At 70.0% G+C, this 20,912-nt stretch overlaps 4 protein-coding genes across 5 annotated transcripts; 1 reads left to right on the top strand and 3 right to left on the bottom strand.

Annotated features, from left to right (window-relative positions):
- Positions 1 to 394: 394 nt before the first annotated feature.
- Positions 395 to 7,538, bottom strand: SNTB2 (syntrophin beta 2). The gene is given in 8 exon segments (XM_074913052.1): positions 395 to 1,593; positions 1,803 to 1,984; positions 2,069 to 2,265; positions 2,423 to 2,565; positions 3,029 to 3,248; positions 3,596 to 3,806; positions 7,015 to 7,471; positions 7,473 to 7,538. Coding segments are annotated over 8 exon segments (1,569 nt in total). The 3' UTR covers positions 395 to 1,500.
- A 521-nt stretch (positions 7,539 to 8,059) lies between these two features.
- UTP4 (UTP4 small subunit processome component) lies at positions 8,060 to 13,128 on the bottom strand. 2 transcript variants are annotated; one of them, XM_074913117.1, is made up of 16 exons: positions 12,903 to 13,128; positions 12,439 to 12,630; positions 12,245 to 12,329; positions 12,034 to 12,123; positions 11,711 to 11,919; positions 11,432 to 11,603; positions 11,253 to 11,344; positions 10,830 to 10,926; positions 10,398 to 10,462; positions 10,159 to 10,281; positions 9,851 to 10,010; positions 9,428 to 9,534; positions 9,157 to 9,252; positions 8,767 to 8,964; positions 8,474 to 8,584; positions 8,060 to 8,263 (listed from the first exon to the last, which is right to left on the bottom strand). In XM_074913117.1, the coding sequence occupies exons 1-16, from the start codon at positions 13,059 to 13,061 to the stop codon at positions 8,147 to 8,149; spliced, it is 2,073 nt and encodes a 690-aa protein (XP_074769218.1). In that variant the 5' UTR covers positions 13,062 to 13,128; the 3' UTR covers positions 8,060 to 8,146. The 2 variants fall into 2 exon arrangements, with proteins under 2 accessions (XP_074769218.1, XP_074769217.1); XM_074913116.1 differs by having other exon boundaries at positions 8,779 to 8,964.
- Positions 13,129 to 13,161: 33 nt separating this feature from the next.
- On the top strand, positions 13,162 to 14,855 carry CHTF8 (chromosome transmission fidelity factor 8). The gene is made up of 4 exons (XM_074913348.1): positions 13,162 to 13,246; positions 13,820 to 13,852; positions 13,966 to 14,083; positions 14,172 to 14,855. The coding sequence occupies exons 2-4, from the start codon at positions 13,830 to 13,832 to the stop codon at positions 14,382 to 14,384; spliced, it is 354 nt and encodes a 117-aa protein (XP_074769449.1). The 5' UTR covers positions 13,162 to 13,246; positions 13,820 to 13,829; the 3' UTR covers positions 14,385 to 14,855.
- A 799-nt stretch (positions 14,856 to 15,654) lies between these two features.
- On the bottom strand, positions 15,655 to 17,922 carry HAS3 (hyaluronan synthase 3). The gene is made up of 3 exons (XM_074913342.1): positions 17,302 to 17,922; positions 16,676 to 16,777; positions 15,655 to 16,578 (listed from the first exon to the last, which is right to left on the bottom strand). The coding sequence occupies exons 1-3, from the start codon at positions 17,920 to 17,922 to the stop codon at positions 15,655 to 15,657; spliced, it is 1,647 nt and encodes a 548-aa protein (XP_074769443.1).
- Between the last annotated feature and the right edge of the window lie 2,990 nt (positions 17,923 to 20,912).

The following is a 20,912-nucleotide window of genomic DNA, read 5'->3' as shown; positions in this document are numbered from 1 at the left end:
ACACACACAGACACAGACACACAGACACACACACACAGACACACACACAGAGACACACGGAGATACACACAGAGACAGACACACACACCCAGACACACACACACACTCGGCAGGGCACACCCAGACACACGTGTGTGCAACCATACATGTCCGCACAACTACAGACACCCCCCAGTGTGTGAGCACCCCCCCCAACACCTCTGTGTGTGTGTGCACCCACATACACCCCCAAACACCTGTGTACACCCCCCACCCCCAAACACGTGTGTGTGCGTGCGCACCCTCCCCATGTCCACACACACACGTACACACACACGCACGCGCTGCACTGGGAATTAACTCCCCCAGCCCGTGACACCCCCCAGCCCCCCCGAGTGAGACGCGGAGCCCCCGAAAAGGCAATATCTGATATAAATAGCGATTTACAAAGAATACAAAAATAGAAAGGGGGGGGCCCAGGGCCGGGGGGGGGAGGGGGGCGGGACCTGTAGTGCGTGTGTGCAAACCACAACCCCAGGGTGGGGGCTGGCACCCCACAGGACGCCCCCAGCACCCCCCGGCCAACGCAGCCCCCCAGAAAGCAGAAAATGTGCCAGAGGAGTTTGGCTGAGGGGTAACGGGGCCTCAGCCGGGAGGGGGGAGCCCTTGGGGGGGGGGTGAGGTGTGTGTGTTCCTGCTCCTGCCACCCCTGGGGCTCCCCCCAGCACCCTGGGATGCAGGAGTTGACCCCGGGGGGGGGGGGGGGGAAGTACAAAAAGCAAAAGTGCATCGATCTACACGTCCTGCCCATCTGGGGGGGCAGTGCAGGTCGGGGGGGGGGCAGCCCCAGCCCCCCTGCCCGGGGCAGCAGAGACACACCCTTTGTTTTCTGGCTTTGGGAGCTGGGGGGGGGTCACTGCTGCGCCCTGACCCAGCAGCAGGAAGAGGGAGGGGGTGTCCCTGCTTGCACCCCCGGACACCCCCGTCTGTACCCGTCAGAGCCCCGAGTAAGAGGAGTGTGACACCCCCCCCCCCCCCCCCGGGGCAAGGGGAATCCCGTGCTGCAGCAATGGGGGGGGGGGGGGAGCCTCGCACCCCCAATTCCGTCCCACACAGGGACAATGTGACCCACTTTGGGGGGGCTCCCAAGGCAGGGAGGGTGCTGGGTCCCCCCAGACATGGGTTGGGGGGGGGGCACTGGGGGTTCCCCAGGTGTTGCAGCCCCGCTCCAAGGCACAGGCGGTGAGATCGGCGATGGCTTCGGGCCCAGGGGGATTAAAACTGGTGTCTGTGCCCCGGGCCCCCCCTTTTTGTGCTGGGGGGGGCCAGGACCACCGGTGTGGAGCAGGAGAGGCCCACACCCCCCACCCCGGGGCAGCCGTCCTGCATATCCCCGTCGGCTCTCGGGGTGGTGGGGCCCGACCCCGGCAAGGCACTGGTGGGGCAGGAGGGGCGGGGGGGGCCCCTCCGCTTTCCCCGGCTGGTTTTGGGGAGGGGGGAGGCAGGCGGGGGCCGGGGCCCCTACGCCAGCAGCCCCATGCGGGTGACTTTGGCCGAGAGGAAGGTGTGCAGGACGAAGACGATGGGCTTGGGGCAGGAATGCAGGTCCAGCGCCTGTGGGGAGGGGGGGAGGAAGATGAAGAAGGGTGTCAGCCCCCCCTCACCGGCACACCAAACCCCGCGGGGGGGCACCGGGCGTCTCACTCCCAGCGGGTGCAGGCAGCCGTGAGGCTGTGGGGACAGCGGGAAGCGGGAAAAGACACAAACACACACGCACACCCCCCCCAACCCCAGGGTGAGCCTGGGGGCTGCCCCCTCCTCACCAGCTCCCCCTCGGGGCCCCCGAAATCCAGGTAGAGGGTCCTGATGCCGTCGTCCGCCGACATCTTCAGCCTCTCGTAGGGGTAGCGGAAGAGGACGCTGCCGCCCGGCTCCTCGCGGCAGATGGTGAAGCCGCCCTCGTAGTGGATTGAGAGCTGCACCTCCTGCCCCCCCAGCGTGCAGCCTGCGGGCAGCGGCACGGCTCAGCCCCCGACGAGGGACTGGGGTGCCCCCCGGGGGGGTGCGTGCCCCCCACCCCAGCACTCACCCACAGACACCTCCTTGACCAGCTCGGCGGCGGCGTGGCAGCCCTGGACGAGGACGCGTGTCCAGGAGGAGAGGTCGCGGTGGGTCTCCACGCGGAAAATGTGCATCTCCACGCCCTGGCGAGAGCCCGTCCGCGTGGCGAAGGTCAGCTCCGAGCCCAGCGCGGGCGAGCGGCGGCCCGAGCCCGAGTGGACCAGCCTGAGGGGGGATACGGATGGAGGGGGGTCGGGGGGGGGGCGGTGGCGTTTCGGGGTCTCCCCTCGCTGCTCTGGCAAGAGGCGCAAGCGGAGGAGCTGGATGCAGTTGAGGGGAGCTGGAGGATGCAGGTGGCCAGATCCAGCCCTTGCTGGCCCACCTGGTGGCCACCAGCGGGTAGCTGTGGCACGGGGAGGCCCAGGCGTCCCTGGTCCAGGGCATGCCGTCGTAGAGCAGCAGGTCCTTCTCCGTCACCGCCATGAGGACCGGCCGCCACTGCTGCCGCCCCCCGTCCAGCCGCGCCTGCGAGAGACGGGAGGGCACGGTGAGGGGCGCCGGGGGGCTGTGGGCAACCGGGCAACCCCGCTCCCTGGACCCCAAGCCAGCAGCTCCGTGTTGCCAGGCTCCGAGCAGCATCCAAGCTGGGCAAAGTGCTGCCGAGGGTGGCCGAGCTGGGAGCAGCCCCCCCGGGGGACCCCGCTGCCGGGCCGAGCTCATCGCCGTGCCCAGGTGGGCTGCGGCTCTTGGGTGATGGATCCCCGGGAAAGCGACGGGGCGAGGAGCGTCTCCGGCCGGGAAATCCCAATGGGAGCAGGAGCCGAGGGCACGGGAAGCGCTGCCTGCGCCGGGGCGCGGGAGCGCGGCAGAGCCCGGTGCCCGCGGCAGCAGCAGGTCTCTCTGGCTCAACCACAACCCCACCGGGCAGCGCCTGTGTGCGTGTCCCCCCCCAGAACAGCATTTTCGGCGCAGCCCCAGCAGCACGTACCTGCTCGGCCAGCCAGGCGATGTGCTTCACCTCCCTGCCGCCCGCCGCCGCGCCGCCGCCGGTGCCGGTGCCCAGCATGGCGTTGAGCTCCGCCAGGACGTGGGGGAGCAGCGCCGTGATGTTGGCGTGCAGGGCCGTGAACCAGGAGTGCGCCGTGGCCGTGTCCTTGCAGCGCAGGATCAGGGTGTTCCTGCTGTCCGGCGAGTGCAGCTCGATCAGCCTGCGAGGGGACGCGGCGCCGGGTGGGACGGGAGCGCTCGGCTGGGCCCGTCCCTGCCCGGCAAACTGGCCGCACTGGTTTGGGGCTCTGGCCGTGGCGGGAAGCTGCCAGCAGGCAAAGCCGGGGGGATCTGCAGGACCCCACTTTCTGCAGGGAGGGGAAGCTGCCAGCTGCCCTTGGGGACTGGGGGGGTCATGGCACATCCCTGGCCAAAACCCCCCGGACTTTCCTTTCACGGCTCAGAGGGGCAAGCGGGAAGTCCTCGGGGGGTCTGAGGGAAGGGGGGTCCCCCACACCAACAACCACCACGCATGGGGCGGGGGGGCCGCGGCAGCCCCTGCCCTCACCTGTTCTCTAGGTCGGGCATGCTGAGGTTCCTGGCGGCGAAGCACATCTTCAGGGGGATCACTTTGCGATCGCGGGGGCCCTGGTGCTGGGGGGACCCCGAATCCTCGCTGCCGCTCAGGCTGGGCGACTGCGGGGCGGCCCCCTCCCACGGCAGGTCTGACACCAGCGAGGGCTTCTTGATGTAGGGGGTCACCTCCCGCATGAACTTCACTGGGGGGGAGCGGAGGGTGGGCTTAGGGCTGGGCAGGGGTCCTGCACCCCTATACCACAGCCCTGAACCCCAAGGGGGTGTCTTGTGTCCCCCCCACATGCCAGCCAGCCCTGGGGGGGCTGCAGGACCCACCCCCCCAGCAGCACCAGCCCCAGGGAGCTGAACTCACACACACCCCCTCACCCCCAGGGGACAGGAAAGGGGGTACCCTGCCCTCCCCGCCCGGGGGGTGCGGCAGCCCTGGGGTCACGGCCCGGAGGGTCCCACCCTGCCCCGCGACAATCTCCCCCGAGCTGGAGACGGGCGCTGGCGGCTCATCCCCGCTACGGGCCGGCGGCGCGGGCGTAGGAAGGGGAAGGCGACGGCGCAGCACAATGGGGCCGGGCAGGAGGTCAGGCCGCAGCCCATCCTGAGCCCCCCCGGCCGCCGCGCCGCGAGGACGGCACCCGCCAAGTTTCCAGCGCCGCGGGCGCTGCCGTCGGGCTGACCCCGCGCCGCCGCTCACGCCTGCCAGCGGCCTGCCTGGCTCCCAGGAGGAGGAGGAGGAGGAGGGTTTGCAGCCAGGACATCCCAGCTGCGCGCTCCTCTCCCGGCCAGGCAGGAAGGAAGGAGGCACCGGCCGCGATTCCCTCCGGACCGTCCCTCCCCAAACAGCCCCCAGCCCAACCGGCCCATCGGCGCTTCGCCGGGGCGGGAAGGACGGCGACGGCGGGGATCCCCCGCCACGGGGGCTGAGGCCTGGCGCGGTGCAGGCAGGGAGATGCCGGCAGGGACGGGGAGCAGGCAGGCTGGCCCCTGCCCTCCCGCCGGATTTGCTGAGCCGAGCAGCGCGGTGGGGACGTGCTGCCACGAGGCGCTTGTCCTTGCTGCGGGCAGCAAACAAGTTAATATTAGCCTCCCGCCGCGCTGATCCCGGGATTACCGCCGGCCCCACGCACCCCTAATCCCGCTGCCTGGCCGGGCAGGGCAGGGCAGCGCCGCGGGGCCGCTCGGCAGCTGTTTGCCAGATGTGGGCAGCTGCCTCCAGCGCTGGCCACGAGCCCGGCACCCTGCAGCCAGCCCGCAGCGCCCGTGCCAACCCTCACCGACCACCGCCTTGAGGGCCAGCCCTGCCGAGAGCCCGCGGAGCCGGGAGGGCCAGAGGCCGAGCCGGGTGCTGCCGGAGGAGCGTGGGCTCGGCGGGGCCGTGGCCACCGCGGTGGCTCTCGGTGGCAGCTGGGCCCACCGGGGGAGCGCGCCCCGGCACCGAGCGGATGCCCCGGACCGTGTCTGCGGTGGCGACGGCAGCAGAGCCGGATCCCTGCTGCCGGGGGATGCAGCTACGGCCCACGCAGGAGCGCGGAGCCCCTCGCACCGCCGGGCACAAAACTGGCACCTGCAACCACCCCCTCTGGTTCTGGCGAGCCGGCGGCCGGCCCGCAGCCACCCCGGCACAGCCGCTGCCACCCCGCCTACGCGCTCACCGCAGAGGAAACCCGGCCGCCGCCTGCACCCCTCGCCCCACCTGCCGCGGCCCGGCTGCTGCTCCGCCTGCACGGCAGCGCGGGGTGAGCGCCAGCCTCGCCGGGGAGCCCCCGCGCACCACCCCGACGCCATCGTCCCTCCGCGGGGCCGGGGTCCCCTCCCGCCACCGGCACCCGGAGGGGAAACACGGGAGAAGTTTGCACGTGGGTCGGGTTTTGCAACCAGCCTTCCCCTTTGCCGGCGCCCAGGCAGCCGATGCGGCCGCCGGCCCAGCTCGCCCACAGCTCCCCCGCCGAGGCGGAAGGGCTCCCTTCCCCCAGCGCGCTGGGGGCCTGCGGGCTCCCCGGGAGGAAGGTGCTCGGGGCGAGTTCCCACGGCCAAGCCCGGGGGGCTGCCCGCCCCACTGGAGTGCCAGCGTGGGGCCGGTGCTCCCATGCTCCAACAGCCGGCCCGGGGCCCTGGTGAAGCCCCGACACTTGCCCGGTCTGCCAGGACGGTGGCACCTCCGGAGGCTGGCGAGGCGGGACGGTGCAGCCGAGGACGTCCCCAGCCCCGCAGATGCCAGCGCCTGGCTGGACGGTCCCGCCGGGCCGTGGGGCAGCCGCAGCCGTCGGACGAGCAGCCCCACGGCCCCGATGGCGGCGGGAAAGGAAGGGAAGGGAAGGGGCGGCTGCTGTGGCGCTCGTGCCCATGACGGAAACGAGGGACAAACACGCCACGAGGCCGGAGCTCCCGGGGGACAGGATCAAACAGCCGAGCGGCGCGGGACGGGAGCGGCGGGAAGGGCGCAGTAGGGGACGGTGAATCCTGGGGGACTCTCGCTGCTCTGACGGTGGCCCTGAACCAACGGGTGTTTAAACCCCAAGCCCAACACCGTGGCTCCACCTCGGCCCCCACAGCACCCCAACCACGGCCGAGCCGCACAGGGCCACCCTGTACGGCCATGCCAGAGCCCACCCACCCACCGGGAGCAGGTGGGCGAGCAGGAGCCCCCGTCACCAGGGTCAGCCCAGCGCCCACCGGGCAGCGGGGCCACCGAGCAGCCCCAAGTGCCACTGTGACCCATGGCACTGGGGGTTCATGTCCTCAGGGGAGCCCGGGGCACGGCGCCCCGTGGCACAAGCCCCGCGCTGCTGGGCCAGGCAGGTCCTGCCCGAGCTTGTCGGGCTGCCGGGAACAGGTCGGGCAGGAGCCGGTGGCTCGGCCAGGACAGCCCCGAACCGGCTGGGCCGCGGGCACGGAGCCCACGGGGACACGGGCAGACCCCAAACCCACCCCCCGGGGAGCCGCAGCCCTCCCTGGGGACTCGGGGGCACAAGGAGCCCGAACAGGGGGGACACCCTGTGCTGGGGGGACACTGCAGCTGGGGGACTCCAGGTCTGTCCCGGGAGGGAACAGGGCAGCAGAGGGGACCTGTCCTTGTCCCCAGCGGGGAGGGGTCCCTGTCCCGCCGCAAGCAGGAGCGCCCCGGCCGGGGAGGGGACACCCCTGTCCCTGTCCCTGTGCCAGGCAGGGGCACGGCGGGACCCAGCACCGGGGTTGGGGGTTTTGGGGGTGACACTGGAGCGGGGTGGGGGAGGTGGGGTCCCACAACCGGAAAAGGGGCCCAAGGAGGGGTCCGGGAGCCCGGTGACAGCGGCAGGGGAGTGTCGCGGGAGCCGGTAATGGGGCGGGAGGAGGGAAACCCGGGAGGGGAGGGAGGGAGCACCGGGGGCCGGTACCGGGGTCGGGGCGAGGCGGTACCTTCGAGGATGACCTCTCTGCCGGCTCGCTTCAGCGCTTGGACGGCTTGATCGTGGGTGGCATCCCGGAGATCCACGCCGTTAACGGCGAGGATGGCGTCGCCCAGACGGAGAGCCCCGCTCCGTTCCGCCGCCAGCCCCGGGAAGATACGTGAGATGAGCACCGGCATACGATTCTCCCGACCTCCCTTGATGCTGATACCGAGCCCTCCCGCCTCCGCCTTCACCACCCGCACCCTCCGCACGCAACCGGGCGCCGCCTCCGCGTTGCCGTTAACCACGCCGTTAAGCACCGCCGCTTCGCCGCCCCCCGGCTCCGCCGTCAGGCTCAAGGCTTCGCCGCTCAGCTCCGCCGCGACCCGCACCCAGCGCTCCCGCAGCAGCAGCTCCAGCAGCCCGGTTTTGCAGGCGCGGGTCCACACGGCCATGCCGATGCCGCCGCCGCCGCCGCGGACCGGGGAGGAGGGGCGGGGCCTGGAGGGGAGGCGGGCCGGGGCCGGGGCGCCACGCCCCCCCCGCCCGCATGGCGCGCGGCGGTAGGCTCTGCGCGGCGGGGAGGCGGTGCCGAGACACGCCACGCCCCTCCTGCCGGCGCGACCAATAGGGGACAGACGCCTCCGCTGGGATTGGAAGGAGGGGCGGGGAGCCCCGCCCCGCTCTCCATTTCCCGGCAGCAAAGGGGGAAGAACATGGGGGGGGGGGGTGTCGTCGTCCCCATCCCGGCTGTTCCCCGCACCCTGCAGGGGAGGGCCCAGCACAAACTGGGAACGGGACACTGGTGTTACTGGACGGGCTGGAGAAGGCGCCCGGCTTTGGCAGAGGGACCCCGCGACACCCCAGTCCCACCAGCACGCAGCGGCCAGCTCCGGTTTGGGGCGCCGGTGCCCGAGCCGGGGCGCGACCCTGCCCGGCAGCGAGAAGGCAGACGTGGGGGACACCCGGTCCCCACAGCCCCGGGAGGGGGGCGGGCACGGGGAGCCCTGAGGCGGCCAGTTCCTGTGACACCGGGGAGCCCCGCAGGGCAAGGAGAAGCCCCAGCCCGCAGCCGTAGAGAACAGGGGGTTTATTCCTCCTACAGCGCCCTGGGAAGGGAGCGCGCGGAGCTTCTGCGGCTGGAGCGGCTCGTTCTGCCCTCAGGTGCCGAACTTCTTCTGTTGGATGGGAGCAGGCAGCTGGGTCTTGATGTCCATGATGGGCCGCTCCACCATCACCAGGCACTTCTCGTCCAGCAGATCTGCGAAGAGCAGGGGCTGCGGGGCAGGGAGGGGCCGGAGGTGGGTGCTGGCCCGGCTTCACCGTGACCAGGGGCAGTGCCTGGGGCTGCCGGGAGAGCACCCAGGAAAGCGGCTGCACCTCCAGAGGGACCGAGACCGAGCTCTGCTCTGCCTCTCGCGCACTGGTATGGCACTGGGAGCGACTGGATACCCCCCCGGCACGCGCCCAGCAACACCAACACCCACCTGGAATTTCTTACAGATCTTGAAAGCGTGGAGCTGCCGCTTCCTGGCTGTCTCCGGGAGCTGCTTCAGGGTGCCCTGGTTCATCAGGAGAGCACTGTTGTCTGGCAGCGGCTGCGAGGAGAGCGCACGGCACACGTCAGCGCTGCCCGGGCCCCCACGGCACACGTCAGCGCTGCCCGGGCCCCCACGGCACACGTCAGCGCTGCCCGGGCCCCCACGCCCTCTCCCTCCGCTCCCGGCACGGCCGCGCAGGGGAGTTGCCCTGAGCACAAACCCAGCCCTCCCGCCCCAGCCCACGGGCTCACCAGGGACTTGTCGAGGACGCAGAACATGTAGATATCGTGGAGCAGGATGTGCGAGGGGTTCTTGGGGTTGAAGGTGATGTGGGTGATGGGGGAATCCCTCTCCAGCCACACCCGGTGCAACCCGCAGCTCTGCACTGTGCGGCTCCAGGCCGTGTACTGCTTCTCGGGGATGCTGAACTCAAACAGCTGGAGAGATGGGGCGGCTCGTGAGGGTTGGTTTCCCTGGTATCACCGCCACACCAGTGCTCCAGCCAGGCCACGAGCTCCTGCCAGGGCCACGGGAGGCCAGCTGGCTTCCCGGCATGGCCAGAAGCCCCGAGGCCAGGGAGAGAGTCGCAGGGCCAGGGCCACGAGGGCTACAACCGGGAAAGCTCCTACCTGCTGGTCGGAGTAGGCGATAACGAGGTTGTTGGTGACGGGGTGGATGGCAACGGCCGTCACGGCGCAGCTGTAGGTGGGCACCGAGCAGTGGTGCTGCAAGGCAGGACAGAACGCTGACGGAAGCAACGGGGGCCACCTCCAACCCCCCCATTCCCACACACCCACCCCGGGGACCCTTCTGGGGAGGGGACCGACACGCTGAGCCCACCGTCACCCACCCACCCCGGGCAGGAGGGCAGTGGGGGTCACTTCTGCGATCTGCTCCTACCTTGAAGCATTTCAGGTTGTAGACATGGATGGCCCAGTCCCCGCTGACAGCAGCCACCCAGTGCCCATCTGCGCTCGACGCCAGCAGGTAAACGGCCTCAGGGGACCCTGTGGAAACAACTCCACCCGCTGTAACGGGTGCTTGGGCCTGCAGGGAGCCTCAGACCCACATCCTAGGGGTATGCAGACCTTCATCCCCCCTCCCCAACCCAGGCACCCCATTCCCCTACGTGTGTCAGGCCACAAGAGCGGCACAAACACAGGGCAGAGGCTGCTGGGGAAGGGGGAAAGGACCCACACACCCCAGGGCAGGAAAGGGGGAACACGCTCAGCCCTGCACACCCCTCTGCACCCACGGGAGGGAGGGGACGTGCAGCCCAGGGACCCCCAGCACCTCCCCAGCTGCCCCCCAACCAGCCCGAACCTGAGGGTGGCCGTAACGTGTGTTGGTGTTTGCAGCCCCCCGGCTCCAGCAGCTGGAGAACGTGGACGGAGCCTCGAGCAGAGGCGACGAAGAGGCTGCTGGAATCAGAGGAGAACTGGAGCTGGTAGGCTGGGAGCAGCAGCTTGGGCATTTTGGGGACCTTGAAGCGGGGAGAAAGCAGCGCTGGCAGCCACCTCCCGCTGCCACCCTCGCTCCCAGCGAGCCACAGTGGCCATGGCAGCCCCCGGGACCCCGCAGCCGCCCACCCCCTCGTCCCCGGCAGTGGGGCGGCCCGTCGCCCTCCTCACCTTCTTAACGCTGACACCGTTGCCCTCATACTGCACACGGTAGAGGTGGAAGCGGGAGGCCGTGGAATAAGCGACCCAGCTGCCACAGGGCGAGACGCAGCTGCAGTAAATGTGCTCCGGACCCTGGGAACACAAAGGGGCTGAGCGGGGCCCGAGATTCCCCCGGCAGCCCAGCAGAGGCGGCTCAGCTCCCCGAGGGGGAGCGCAGGGGCACGCGCCCGGCCCCGGCTCAGCCCTACCTTGCTCTTGAGCTGCACAAGGTGCTCGGGCATGCGGCACAAGGGAAGGACCTCGCCGTCCTTTCCTGGGATGACCAAAAAACCCCACGTGGCGCATCAGCGACGGTGGGGAAACCGCACTGGAGCTGTCGAGCAGCACCCGAGAGAGACCCCAGACCCTTCCCCAACCCCACAGCCCCAAGGCTGAACACCCCAGGGCCCGGCCCCGCCCCACTGGAAGCGCGACGCAGCCTCGCACCGGCTGTGCAGCCCCCGGGCTGGGAAAGGCAGCCCTGCCCGCAGCCGTCGCACCAGCACAGGGCTGTGGGGAGGAAGGGGCTCAGGCTAAACCACCCCAGTGCTGCCCAAGCAGCAGGAGGACAGTTCATGCCAGAAATCCTGCAGGCAGCGTGGGCTCTGCCACAGGGCTCGCACCGGGGCTTTGCGACTCACCGGTCTCGTCGGTGGAGCCGAGTCTCCAGAGCTCCAGGTGCTGGGAGAACTGGAAAAGGAGCAGCCGGGCTTTCCTGGCACAGGAGACGAGGCGTCGCTGCGTGCAGGAACGGGCAGACTGTCACAAACCCACACGGCAGAAAGGGCTGGGCCAAAGCCGAAACGCCCCAGGGGTGCCAGAGACTCCGGGGTGGGGGAGAGGAAGGACTGGGTCCCGTGGGATGGGAATGGGGAGATGGAGACCCGGCAGGACCAGCAAGACGAGCTTGCCAACTCCTACCCCCTCACCCGCTCCATGGCAGGAGTCTCCAGACGCGCCGGGGCCAGGGAGGGGACCCAGAGGGCCAACCTCCTCCCGCAGGAAGAGCCAGCCCTGCCAGCCTGCCTCGCCAGGCACAAGACCCCACTCCAAGCAGCACTCACGTGTGGGAAGGTGAATTTGCGGAGCGCCGCATCATAGCCCTTCTTCTGCATCTTCTCCATCAGCGGGCGGATCACCAGCTGGGCGTCCAGGCCTGGAAGCCAAGCAGAAATCAGCCAAGTCGGTACCAGGGGCGGGGGGCACAGACCCAAGCCCTCCTCGTGAAGGCGCCCAGTCCTACCCCCCGAGATGAGCGCCGTCGAGCTGTGCGCCACAGCTCGCACGTCGTGGGTGTGATGCTGGAAGGGCTTCGTCCGCACCCAGCGCTTCTCCAGGCTGCCCGCCTTCACCAGCAGCAGCTGGAACTGGTAGGTGGCCCCGGTCGAGGTGCCCACGATGATGCTGTCCTCCTCCTGGCGAGGGAGACGGGGACGGGGTGTGTGGGAGCTGAGGGCCCGGCAGCCTCGCTCCTGAGCGCCTCCAGCCCAGCCCTGGGGGGGACACGGGGGTTGTCCCCTACCTCCGACACGGCCAGCGAGAGGACAGCCGAGGTGCTGACGGTGTGGGAGTCCAGCAACGTCCCTCGCTCCCGGTCCCAGAACTGCACCCTCCCGAAGGAGTCCGAGGTGACGATGGTGCCGCTGGAGAGGAAGGCGATGCTCCACACGATGCACTCGCGCTTCACCTTCTGTACGTGGTAGTTCACCATGATCCTCTGCACCGTTTGGCCTGAGACGGGGGAAGGACAGTTGGGATCCCCCTGCTCGGAGCGCGGGGTGTGCCGGCGCTGGGGGTCCCCGGGGCAGGGGACAGGGCCATGTCACCCCTCGGGGAGCGAGTTACCTGAAGAGACGTCGAGCACGCGGAGGATGTCGATGGAACCGGCCGCTATGTGCGTGTCCGACGGGTGCCAGGAGAGGCACAGGATGCGGCCTGCGGGGAAGGAAGCTCCAGACCTGACCCCGGGGACTCACAGTCCCTCGGTCGCTGGGACGGACAGGAGGGACGGAAGGACGATCGATCCCGCCGCAGCACCGAGCCCTCCCGGACTCACCTTTCCGCCTGTCCAGATTCCGCTCAAATTCGATCCCCCCAGGCACGACTTGGAAAAGTTTAACCGAGCCGTCCTCACAACCGATCTGCGGGAGGGTCTGGGTCAGCCCGGGCGGGACAGACGGACCCTCTCCTCTGCCGCCTCTGCTCTGGGGATGGCAGAACCGTCCCGGTCCCCATCCCGGTGGCACTCACCGCCAGCTGGGTGCCGTTGCTGTTGGCCGCCATGCTCCAGATGGGCCCCCCGCACCCATCGACGGAGCGGGCCGCGCACAGCCGCGCCAGGTCGTACTCGGTGACCTCCCCGTTGAGGCCGGCCCCGAAGAGCCGGTCTCCCGCCGCCCAGCACAGAGCCTCCACCGACCGGGAGTCATGCCCGGGGATGACCTGGGGAGGGACGCCCGTTACTGCGCTGCACGGCCCGGTACGGCTCCGTACGGCCCGGTAGAGCTCGATATGGTTTGGTACGGCCACATACGCCCCGACAGAGCCCGGTACAGCTCGGTATAGCCCCCTGCGGCTCGGTACAGCTCGGTATAGCCCGGTACGGCTCGGTATAGCCCGGTACAGTCCGACAGAGCCTGGCACGGCCCAACAGAGCCCGGTCCGGCCCAGACCAGTCTGGCACGGCTCGGTAAGGCCCGGCCCGGTCCCCTCACCTTCTCCTGGAAGTAGTTGGCGGCGAAGTTGTAGACCTCGACGGCGCCGTCGGTGCGGGCCAGGGCCAGGCGGGTGCCGCGGGGCTGGCAGGCCAGGCAGCGCACGCCGGCCGGCACCAGGCCGAAGAACCGCACCCGGTGCACCTCAAACTCCCCCATCCCGCGCCGGGCCGGGCCCCGCCGCCGCTCCGCCCCGCGCGACCCCCACGTGCGCGCTGAGCGCGCCGGAACCGGAAGCGGCGCCGTGACCCGACGGAGGGGGCGGGCGCGTCACCGGAAGCGGAAGTCGGGGCGCGGCGCGAAATTCGGGAGCTGCCGGGAGGAGGCTCCGGCCTGGAACGAGGGTGCGGGAGCGGGGGGGAGGTGTGCGGGGGGGGAGTGGGAGGCGGGAGGGGCCCAGCCCACCGAGCGGCCCGGCCCCGGCGGCCCCCGCCCCGCACCCCCGGGGCCGCTGGAGGGCACCAGCGCCCCGCGCACCGGCGGCGGGGGGGGAGCGGGGGGGCCTGGGGGGAGAGCTTGAGGGTCTGTGGGATCCGGGGGAGCTGTGGGGCCCAGAGCGGGGGAGTCTGGGGCGTCTGTGGGGCTCGGAGGGGAGAGTCTGAAGGTCTGTGGGGTCCGGGGTGCGCTGCAGGGCCTGGAGGGGGGAGTCTGGGGGCAGCTGCTGGGCCTGGCATAGGAAGTCTGGGGGTCTGTGAGGCCTGGAGGGGGAAGTCTGGGGTACCCGGGAGGAGCTGCAGGGCCTGGAGGGGGGAGTCTAGGGGTCTGTGGGGCCCGGGGAGGGCTGCAGGGCCTGGAGGGGGGCAGCTTTGCACGGGGAGCCCTGGGGGTACCGGGGAAGGCTCCCACCGCAGCAGGGCCCTCCCCGTGTGTCCCCGCCGGCCCCCTGCGCTGACCGTGTCTCTGCCGGTGCGTGACAGGGCCCGGAGCATGGTGCAGATCGTCATCTCCAGGTGAGGCCACGGCGGGCAACACAGCCCCGGGAGGGGGCCGGATCCTGCCCCCGGCAGCATCCCCCAGGCGGGCTCAGAGAGCCGCTGGGTAAAGCCGCCTCTCTCACCTGCAGCCGCGGGGCCGGAGGCCTGGCACAGTGGGTGCTGCTGGAGCTGCAGGGTGAGGTTGAGCCCCGGCAGAGCGGCGGGCTGGCGGGGAGCCTCCTGGGAGACCTGCACTACACCCAGGAGGTGAGGCAGCCCCCCACCGTGTTACTGGGGCACAACCCTGGCAGCCAGGGCCCTGCCTGCCCTCATCCTCTGCCTCGGCTCTCTCCAGGGGGTCCCTGTGCTCATCGTAGGCCACCACATCCTCTACGGGAAGGTGGTGCAGCTGGAGAAGCCCTTTGCTGTCCTGGTGAAGCAGGGAGGTGGCGAGGCCAAGCCCACGGAGCCACACACCCGCTACGCCGTCACCGCTCTCATCAAAACCAAGCTGCTCTTCAAAACCCGCCCCAAGCCCATCATCACCAACGTGCCCAAGAAGGTGTGAGGGCTCGGGCCAGTGGCCGGGAGCTCCACTCTGCTGCCAGAGAGATCCAGGCTGGCCCCAGCCTCATCCCTGCCCCCTGTGGAGGACTCCCAGGACTACCTCAGGGTGCTGGGTCCTGCATCTGGGCACCTAGAGCCCTTCCTGGGACACTTGTACCCCCCACAGTGACTTGATTTCTGAGAGCTGCTGAGCTCTGGGGCACAAACGTGGCTGCTGACCCCGGTGAGATGGGTCCTGGTGGGTAAGGACCTCCTCTGCACCGGGGCAGGGCTGTCCTCCCATCCTCCACACACACCAGCCTTTTCTCTGTGCAAGTCTTTATTTTGACAAATCCATCGGGATATAAAAACAGACTTTTCCAAAATATGAAAAAAAACCCGCAGGTTAAAAAATAAATAGATTTACAAACAATTAGCAATAAGTATGAATACCAAAGAGCTACAAAAGTCTCCTAAAAAACCTCATATTAAATTAAACAGAACAATCTAAAAGCTCGATTGTAGAAAGGTTTTTAAGCCCTGAAAAAAAGAGGGCCCAGGGGAGACGACCGGGTGAATTCCCCAGGAGAGGGGAAAGGTTGGGAACTGGCTCTTCCCCACCCTCCTCTGCGTGCCCCAGCCCAAAACCCAGCGTCTCCCCGCTGTCTAGACAGAGGCCGGGTTGGTACGACGGGGCCAGGGCTTGGTCGTAGCGTCACTGCCAAGCCCCGGTTTCCCCAATTTCTGCATGCCGGGGTCCCCCCTTGGCTCTTTGGCAAAGCTGAAGGGAGGTGCTGCCCTCCTGGGGCAGCCGGACCCCCTGAAAGGGGCTGGAGGGAGCCGCGGGGGCTCCCTGTGGGTACGTGCCTGCACATACATCCGCCGACGGTGCCGCGCGGGGCCGTTTTGCTGTAGCACCGTGGAGGTGGGGGGGGACTGAAGTCCCCACAGAAAGCACCGAAGGGTGGAGGGCCCAGCCGCGGCGGGGTGGGGGGAGCGCGGCCAGCAGCGCTCCGCACAGCACACGGGGAGGGGGACAAGCCGCTGGCACCCCCCCAGCGCCGAGGCCATGCCCAGCCCAGTGACAGGCAACCCCGGCGCGGCCTCTCCCCAGCCAGCAGCCTGGTTTGTAGAGAAACCTGAAAATAATTAGAAAAAAACCCCTAAACAACCAAAAAACCAACAACAACAACAACAAAAAAAAGCAAGACTTGATCAGAAAAGCGGCGGCGGGCGCGCTCAGCGCTGCCCAGCACCGGCTGCGGGCGCCCCGGCACGCGCGGCCGCGCCGTCTAGACCTCGGCGAAGGGCAGCGGGCACTGCTCCTGCCGCTTGCCGCAGCGGCGGGCCACGATGGCCAGGTAGAGGGTGAGCAGGGCCACCCAGTAGCAGGCGTAGAGGATGGCGCCCGAGACGAGGAAGGCCACCTCGGTCTCGCTGAAGAGGTCCTGGCTGTAGGCGGTGTAGGCCAGCCCGCCCAGCAGCACCGCCACCCACACCGACACCGGCAGCAGCCCCACGAAGTTCACCACGACGGTCCGGCGCCCCGACGTGCCCCAGCCCGACTTGTTGATGGTGGCGATGGCGAACATCTTGGCGGGCAGCAGGCTGGACATGTAGAGGAGGGCGTAGAGGGACATGAAGATCATCTCGGCGTTGCCGCGCAGGAAGCAGGCGTAGGTGGCCTTGATGATGCCCACCAGCTGCACCGTCAGCAGGAAGAGGAGGATGTTCCAGATGCGGCCGCGGTAGAAGAGCTGGATGACGGTGGCGATGAGGAAGAAGGGGAAGAAGCCGGTGACCACCGACTCGTAGGTCATCCAGAGGTGATGCTTGTGGAACCACAGGGCGTTGTAGAGCCACTCGCGGAAGTAGGACTTGCTCCAGCGGGTCTGCTGGTTGAGCCAGCGCAGGTACCGGGTGGGCGTCTCCGTCAGGCACTTGGAGCGAGCCGTGTACTTGGTTTGGTAGCCCAAGCTGAGCACGCGGTTGGTGAGGTGCCGGTCGTCCCCGAAGCTGCATTTGCTGCCCAGGAAGGTCTGGTGGTACCAGTCCTCGAGGAACTGCTGCAGCAGGGCGTTGCGGTACATGCCCAGGGGCCCGCTGATGCACTGCACGCACCCGAAGTAGGACTGGCAGGCGCGCTCCACGTTGAAGGCCATCCAGTACCGCACGCTGCTCAGGAAGGAGATCCACGAGTCGTACTTGTTCAGGATCTGGGGAGGGGGACGGAGGTGAGCCCCAGCACCGCCGAAAACCCCTCCCCACCCCGCGCACCCCACCCCTGGGTGCCCTCCCTCGAGGCCGGGCTACCTGGACGTCGCCGCCGACGCCGCCGACGCGGGGGTCGGCCTCCAGGATGCGGAGCATCTCGGCGGTGCAGGCGGGGTCCAGCACCGTGTCTGAGTCACACACCTGGGGGCAGAGGGAACTGTCGAGCCCCGCTCCCCGCCGCCCACGCGGCCCCGGCAGACGGCCCAACCCGCAGCCGGGCAAGCCCGAGCCGCGGCCGGCGAGACGAGGCAGAGCTCTGGAGACCGGCGGGCGGTGGCAGGGAGCGGAGCATCCCGCGGTGCCCGGCCACCACTGCCCCAAGGCCATCCAGCCCCGCCACGCGCGCCACGGTGGGACCTGCACCAGCCTCCACCCCTCACCCACGTGTTTTGAGGGTGGGGAGCCTGGCACCCCGCGGGCTGACACCAACCCGGGGGCGGGGGGTGCAAAACCCTCGCGGGCAGCAGCGCTCGACCCCTCGGGCTGCCCCGGTGGCTCTTCACCCCCAACCCCCGCGGCCTGAATCTGGAGCGTGGGGCCGGATCCAGCACCGGGTGCTGCCGCTCCGGCTCCACCCGCAGCCCCTCTGCGCAGGCAGGGCACTCGCTGCCCGCAGCCTGCCTTCCCCCCCGCCCCGCAACCGCTCACCCGGCCCATGCATCCACCTGGATGTAGTCCACGGAGTCTCCGAGCGCCCGGAAGGCCGTGTACATCACCTCCCGCTTCCCGCCCCACTTCTGGAGGATGCAGGAGTAGGTGCTGCCGCGCACCAGCGCCTGGACGCAGGCCAGCCCTTCCCGCAGCCCGGCCTCCGTCTCCCCCTCGCCCTGCGCGTGGAAGTTGCTCCTCCAGATGTAACTGCCCGAGTGCTCGGAGCCCATCACTTCGTGGAAGATGTCCAGCATGTACGTGTCGTCGGGGCCATTCCCGTCCACCACCATCACCACTTTGAGGTCAGGGAAGGCGATGCGCTTGATGGAACGCAGGCACTTCTTCAGGTAGTCGGGATCCTCCTGGTAAGCGGCGATGCAGAGGGCTACCGAGCGCCCCAACCGCACCGGCCGCCCCTCGCCCCGCATGCGCCGGTGCTCCAGGAAGGCGAAGAGGCTCTGGATGAAGAGGTGCAGCCCCAGGATGGCCCCGTAGAGCCCGAAGGAGAGGTAGTGCTTCTCCGTATGGATGAACTGGTAGCCTGTGACGTAGGCGGCGAGGATCCCCCCCAGCACCGCCAAGGCGAAGAGGCTGGTCCCGACGACGCGCAGGGCCGTGGAGAGGCTCACTGGCATCTGGGGAGCAGGGACACACACACCGGGCGGCGTCAGGCAGGGCCGAGGGCTCCCCACGGCCACCCTGCCCCGCGACGGTCACCGCTTTGGGGGTGAGACCTCCCAGTGCCTCTGTGGGGCGGGGGTGCCAAGCACCCCACTGTGCGTGTGCCCGTACCCCCGAGCGGGGACACGGGCGAGGGCCAGGCTGGAGGACAGGGAAGGGCACGGGGACATGGGGGACCCGGCCCCGGGGTGTCCCCAGGGCACAGACACCCAGAACCCCCCCCCCGCCACGACGGGACCCCCGGCGGCAGGGGCAGCAGCTCCCGGCCCCCCACGCCGCTGCGGGACGGGGACCCGGGGAGGGGCAGCGCGGGCAGGCAGCGGCGGGGACTGCGGAGCCGCACAGCGGGGCACGGCCGCGGGCAGGGGGTGCGGGCAGGTGAGGGGGTGCACGGACACGTGGGGGGTGCAGGCAGGGCGCAGAGCCAGCTCCGGGGACCCCCGCGCCACCGGCAGCAACCCCCGGGCAACCCCCCCCCCCAGCCCCCGGTGCAGCCGGTACCGGCTCCGCGCTGCCGGTGGGGCCGCGGCCGGTCTCGTAGCGCCGCGGGGGCGGGGGCGCCCCGAACCGGCACCGGCGGGGCCGGGAGAGAGAAGGAGGGACCGGGACCGGGACCGGGACTCACCGTGGTGGTGCCGGTGCCGCCGCTCGCCCCGGCCGCCGCCGCCGCCGCCGCTGTGAGCCCGGCCCGGCCCGCGCGGCCCCTTTATACCGCGGCGGGGCCGGCACCGCCCGCAGCCCGCGGGGGCCCCGCCCGGCACCGGCACCGGCACCGCCGGCACCACCCCCAGCAGCACCGGCACCGGCACCGGCACCGCCCGCAGCCCGCGGGGACCCGCCCGGCACCGGCAGCCCCTGGCACCGGCCCCAGCCCCGCACTGCGGGAGCGATGACCGGCACCGGCAGCACCGGGGACTGGCGCTGCACCGGCAGCACCCGGCACCCGTGTCACCCAGTGCGGCAGCGGGTGCCACGACACCGGCACCGCACCAGGGACCGGCCACAGCCCACCGTCCGGAGCAGCGCTGGGCCACCTCAGGGTCCCCCCGCGTCCCCCCCCGGCGACACCCCGTCCCCCCACGCCGTTCTTAGGGCCCCTCTCGTGATGCCCACGTGTAACCTCTGTGTCCCCTCCCCGTGCCACCGTGTCCCCCCGCGATGCCTACGAGCCCCTTGGGGACACCCGGGGCCCGCCCCGCCGTGTCACCCTGTCCCCATGGCAGGGCCAGGGCCACCCCGGGGACAGCAACCCCGTGCTGGTCACACACAATGTCCCTGCACCGGGCTGATGGCAGGGGACAACCAGCCCTGGGAGGGACCACGCTGAGTCCAGAGGAGCTACAGTCTCGACTTTGGGCTTAAATCCAACACTTTTGGGTTCCTCGCCCTCATACGGGCCATCGTGTCCTGCCGGGCAGGGAGCTGGCTGCGAGGTGACACTGGGATGAGGCCTGGACCCCTCCCAGCCCCGGGAGCTGGGGAAGGGGATCCCCCGGTGGCAGCACCCTCGGCTGAAACCCCCGGCGCCGCGGTGATGCCGGCTGGAAACTCTGACCGTAGGTGCCCGAGCAGCGCCCGGAGCGGGTGGCGAGGAACCGGTGAGCCCGCGGGTGGCGGGGACGGGGCTGGGACACCCCGGGACCCTCGGCACCGCCGAGGGGCTCCCACGCAGCCCAGCTGAGCCCGGCAGTGCCGGGGTGTGGAGGTGCGAGCCGCGGCACGGCGGGGTCAGCCCCGGTGTGGTCATGCCGGTGCCACGGCTGCAGCAGGCGGGGTCCCCATGGCTGCAGGTACCCATCTCAGGGAGAGGGACAGGGGACAGGGCCAGCATGTCCCCACCCCGCAGCCCTCCCCACGGCTCTCAGAGTTGCCCCGTGGCCCCTTACCTTTCAGCGTGGCTGCGGTTACCGGGGGTCTCTCCCCGCCTCCGGCCAGCCGCAGCGGTGCTGCCCACGGTGGCAACCGAGCTCCCTCCTCCTCCGGCACAGCCGCCTCCTCGTTCCCCGCGGCAGGACAGACGGAAGACGCCTGGCCAGTGGCATCGAGACTTTTCATTCAAAAAACGTCATCTGCCACTCGCGGCAGGCCCTGGGGAGGCACAGCCGGTACGGCAGCACCCTCGTGCGTGCCTGTGGCCCGGCACCAGCACCGGTGTGGGCTGGCGGCAGCGAGAGCGAGGAGGAGCGCTCGGCCGCCGCCGCTCTCCGGCGAGGACAATGCGCTCCCCGCGGCCCGCGTACACCCGGCCGAGCGGCTCGGCACGGCACGGCTCGGTATGGCACGGCATGGCATGGCACGGCACAGCACGGCTCAGCATGGCATGGCATGGCTCGGCATGGCACAGCACGGCTCAACCTGGCCCGGCACGGCCTGGCATGGCACGGCATGGCATGGCACGGCACGGCGAGGTGTGGGCCCAGTGCAGGTGGCTGCACTGAGGGGTGGAGACAGCCCGGCACCCCCAACCTTGCAGGGAAGGGGGGTACTGGGCCCCTCACACCATCCAGCATGGCACAGGGCAGCTGGGAAATGGGCACCTGGGGCTGTACGCAGTGGGGCTGGGGGCTGCCCAGTCACCCCACAGCAGCTCCCTGGGGAAAATCACTTGGATTTGGTTAAAATCTCATTTAGAAGTTGGCTCTGCTGTTGACTCCAGGGATTGTCCCGGTCCCTTGCCCAGGGCTGGCACCCAGAAAGGTTCCCTCTGTGCCTGTGGGTGTGCAAGTGTGCGAGAGCTGCCAACCAGCTTAGCGCACCCAGGAACCCCCCCCAGCATCCCCAGTGACGCCCAGTATCCGCAGGACACCCCCCCGGCATCCCTGTGGTGTGCGTGTGGTGCCTCGGCAGGGCCGTGTGGCAGCAGGCAGCCGCCTGCCAGCCCCAGGGTGCAGCGCTGCCCACACTGGGGGGTGCAGACAGCAGAGCTCCCCCCTCGCTCCCAGCT

This window comes from Athene noctua, chromosome 9 (genome assembly GCF_965140245.1).
Source record: "Athene noctua chromosome 9, bAthNoc1.hap1.1, whole genome shotgun sequence".
Classification (NCBI taxonomy): Eukaryota; Metazoa; Chordata; class Aves; order Strigiformes; family Strigidae; genus Athene; species Athene noctua.
The sequence above is the reverse complement of the archived record's forward strand: the minus strand, read 5'-3'. Positions and strand labels throughout refer to the sequence as shown.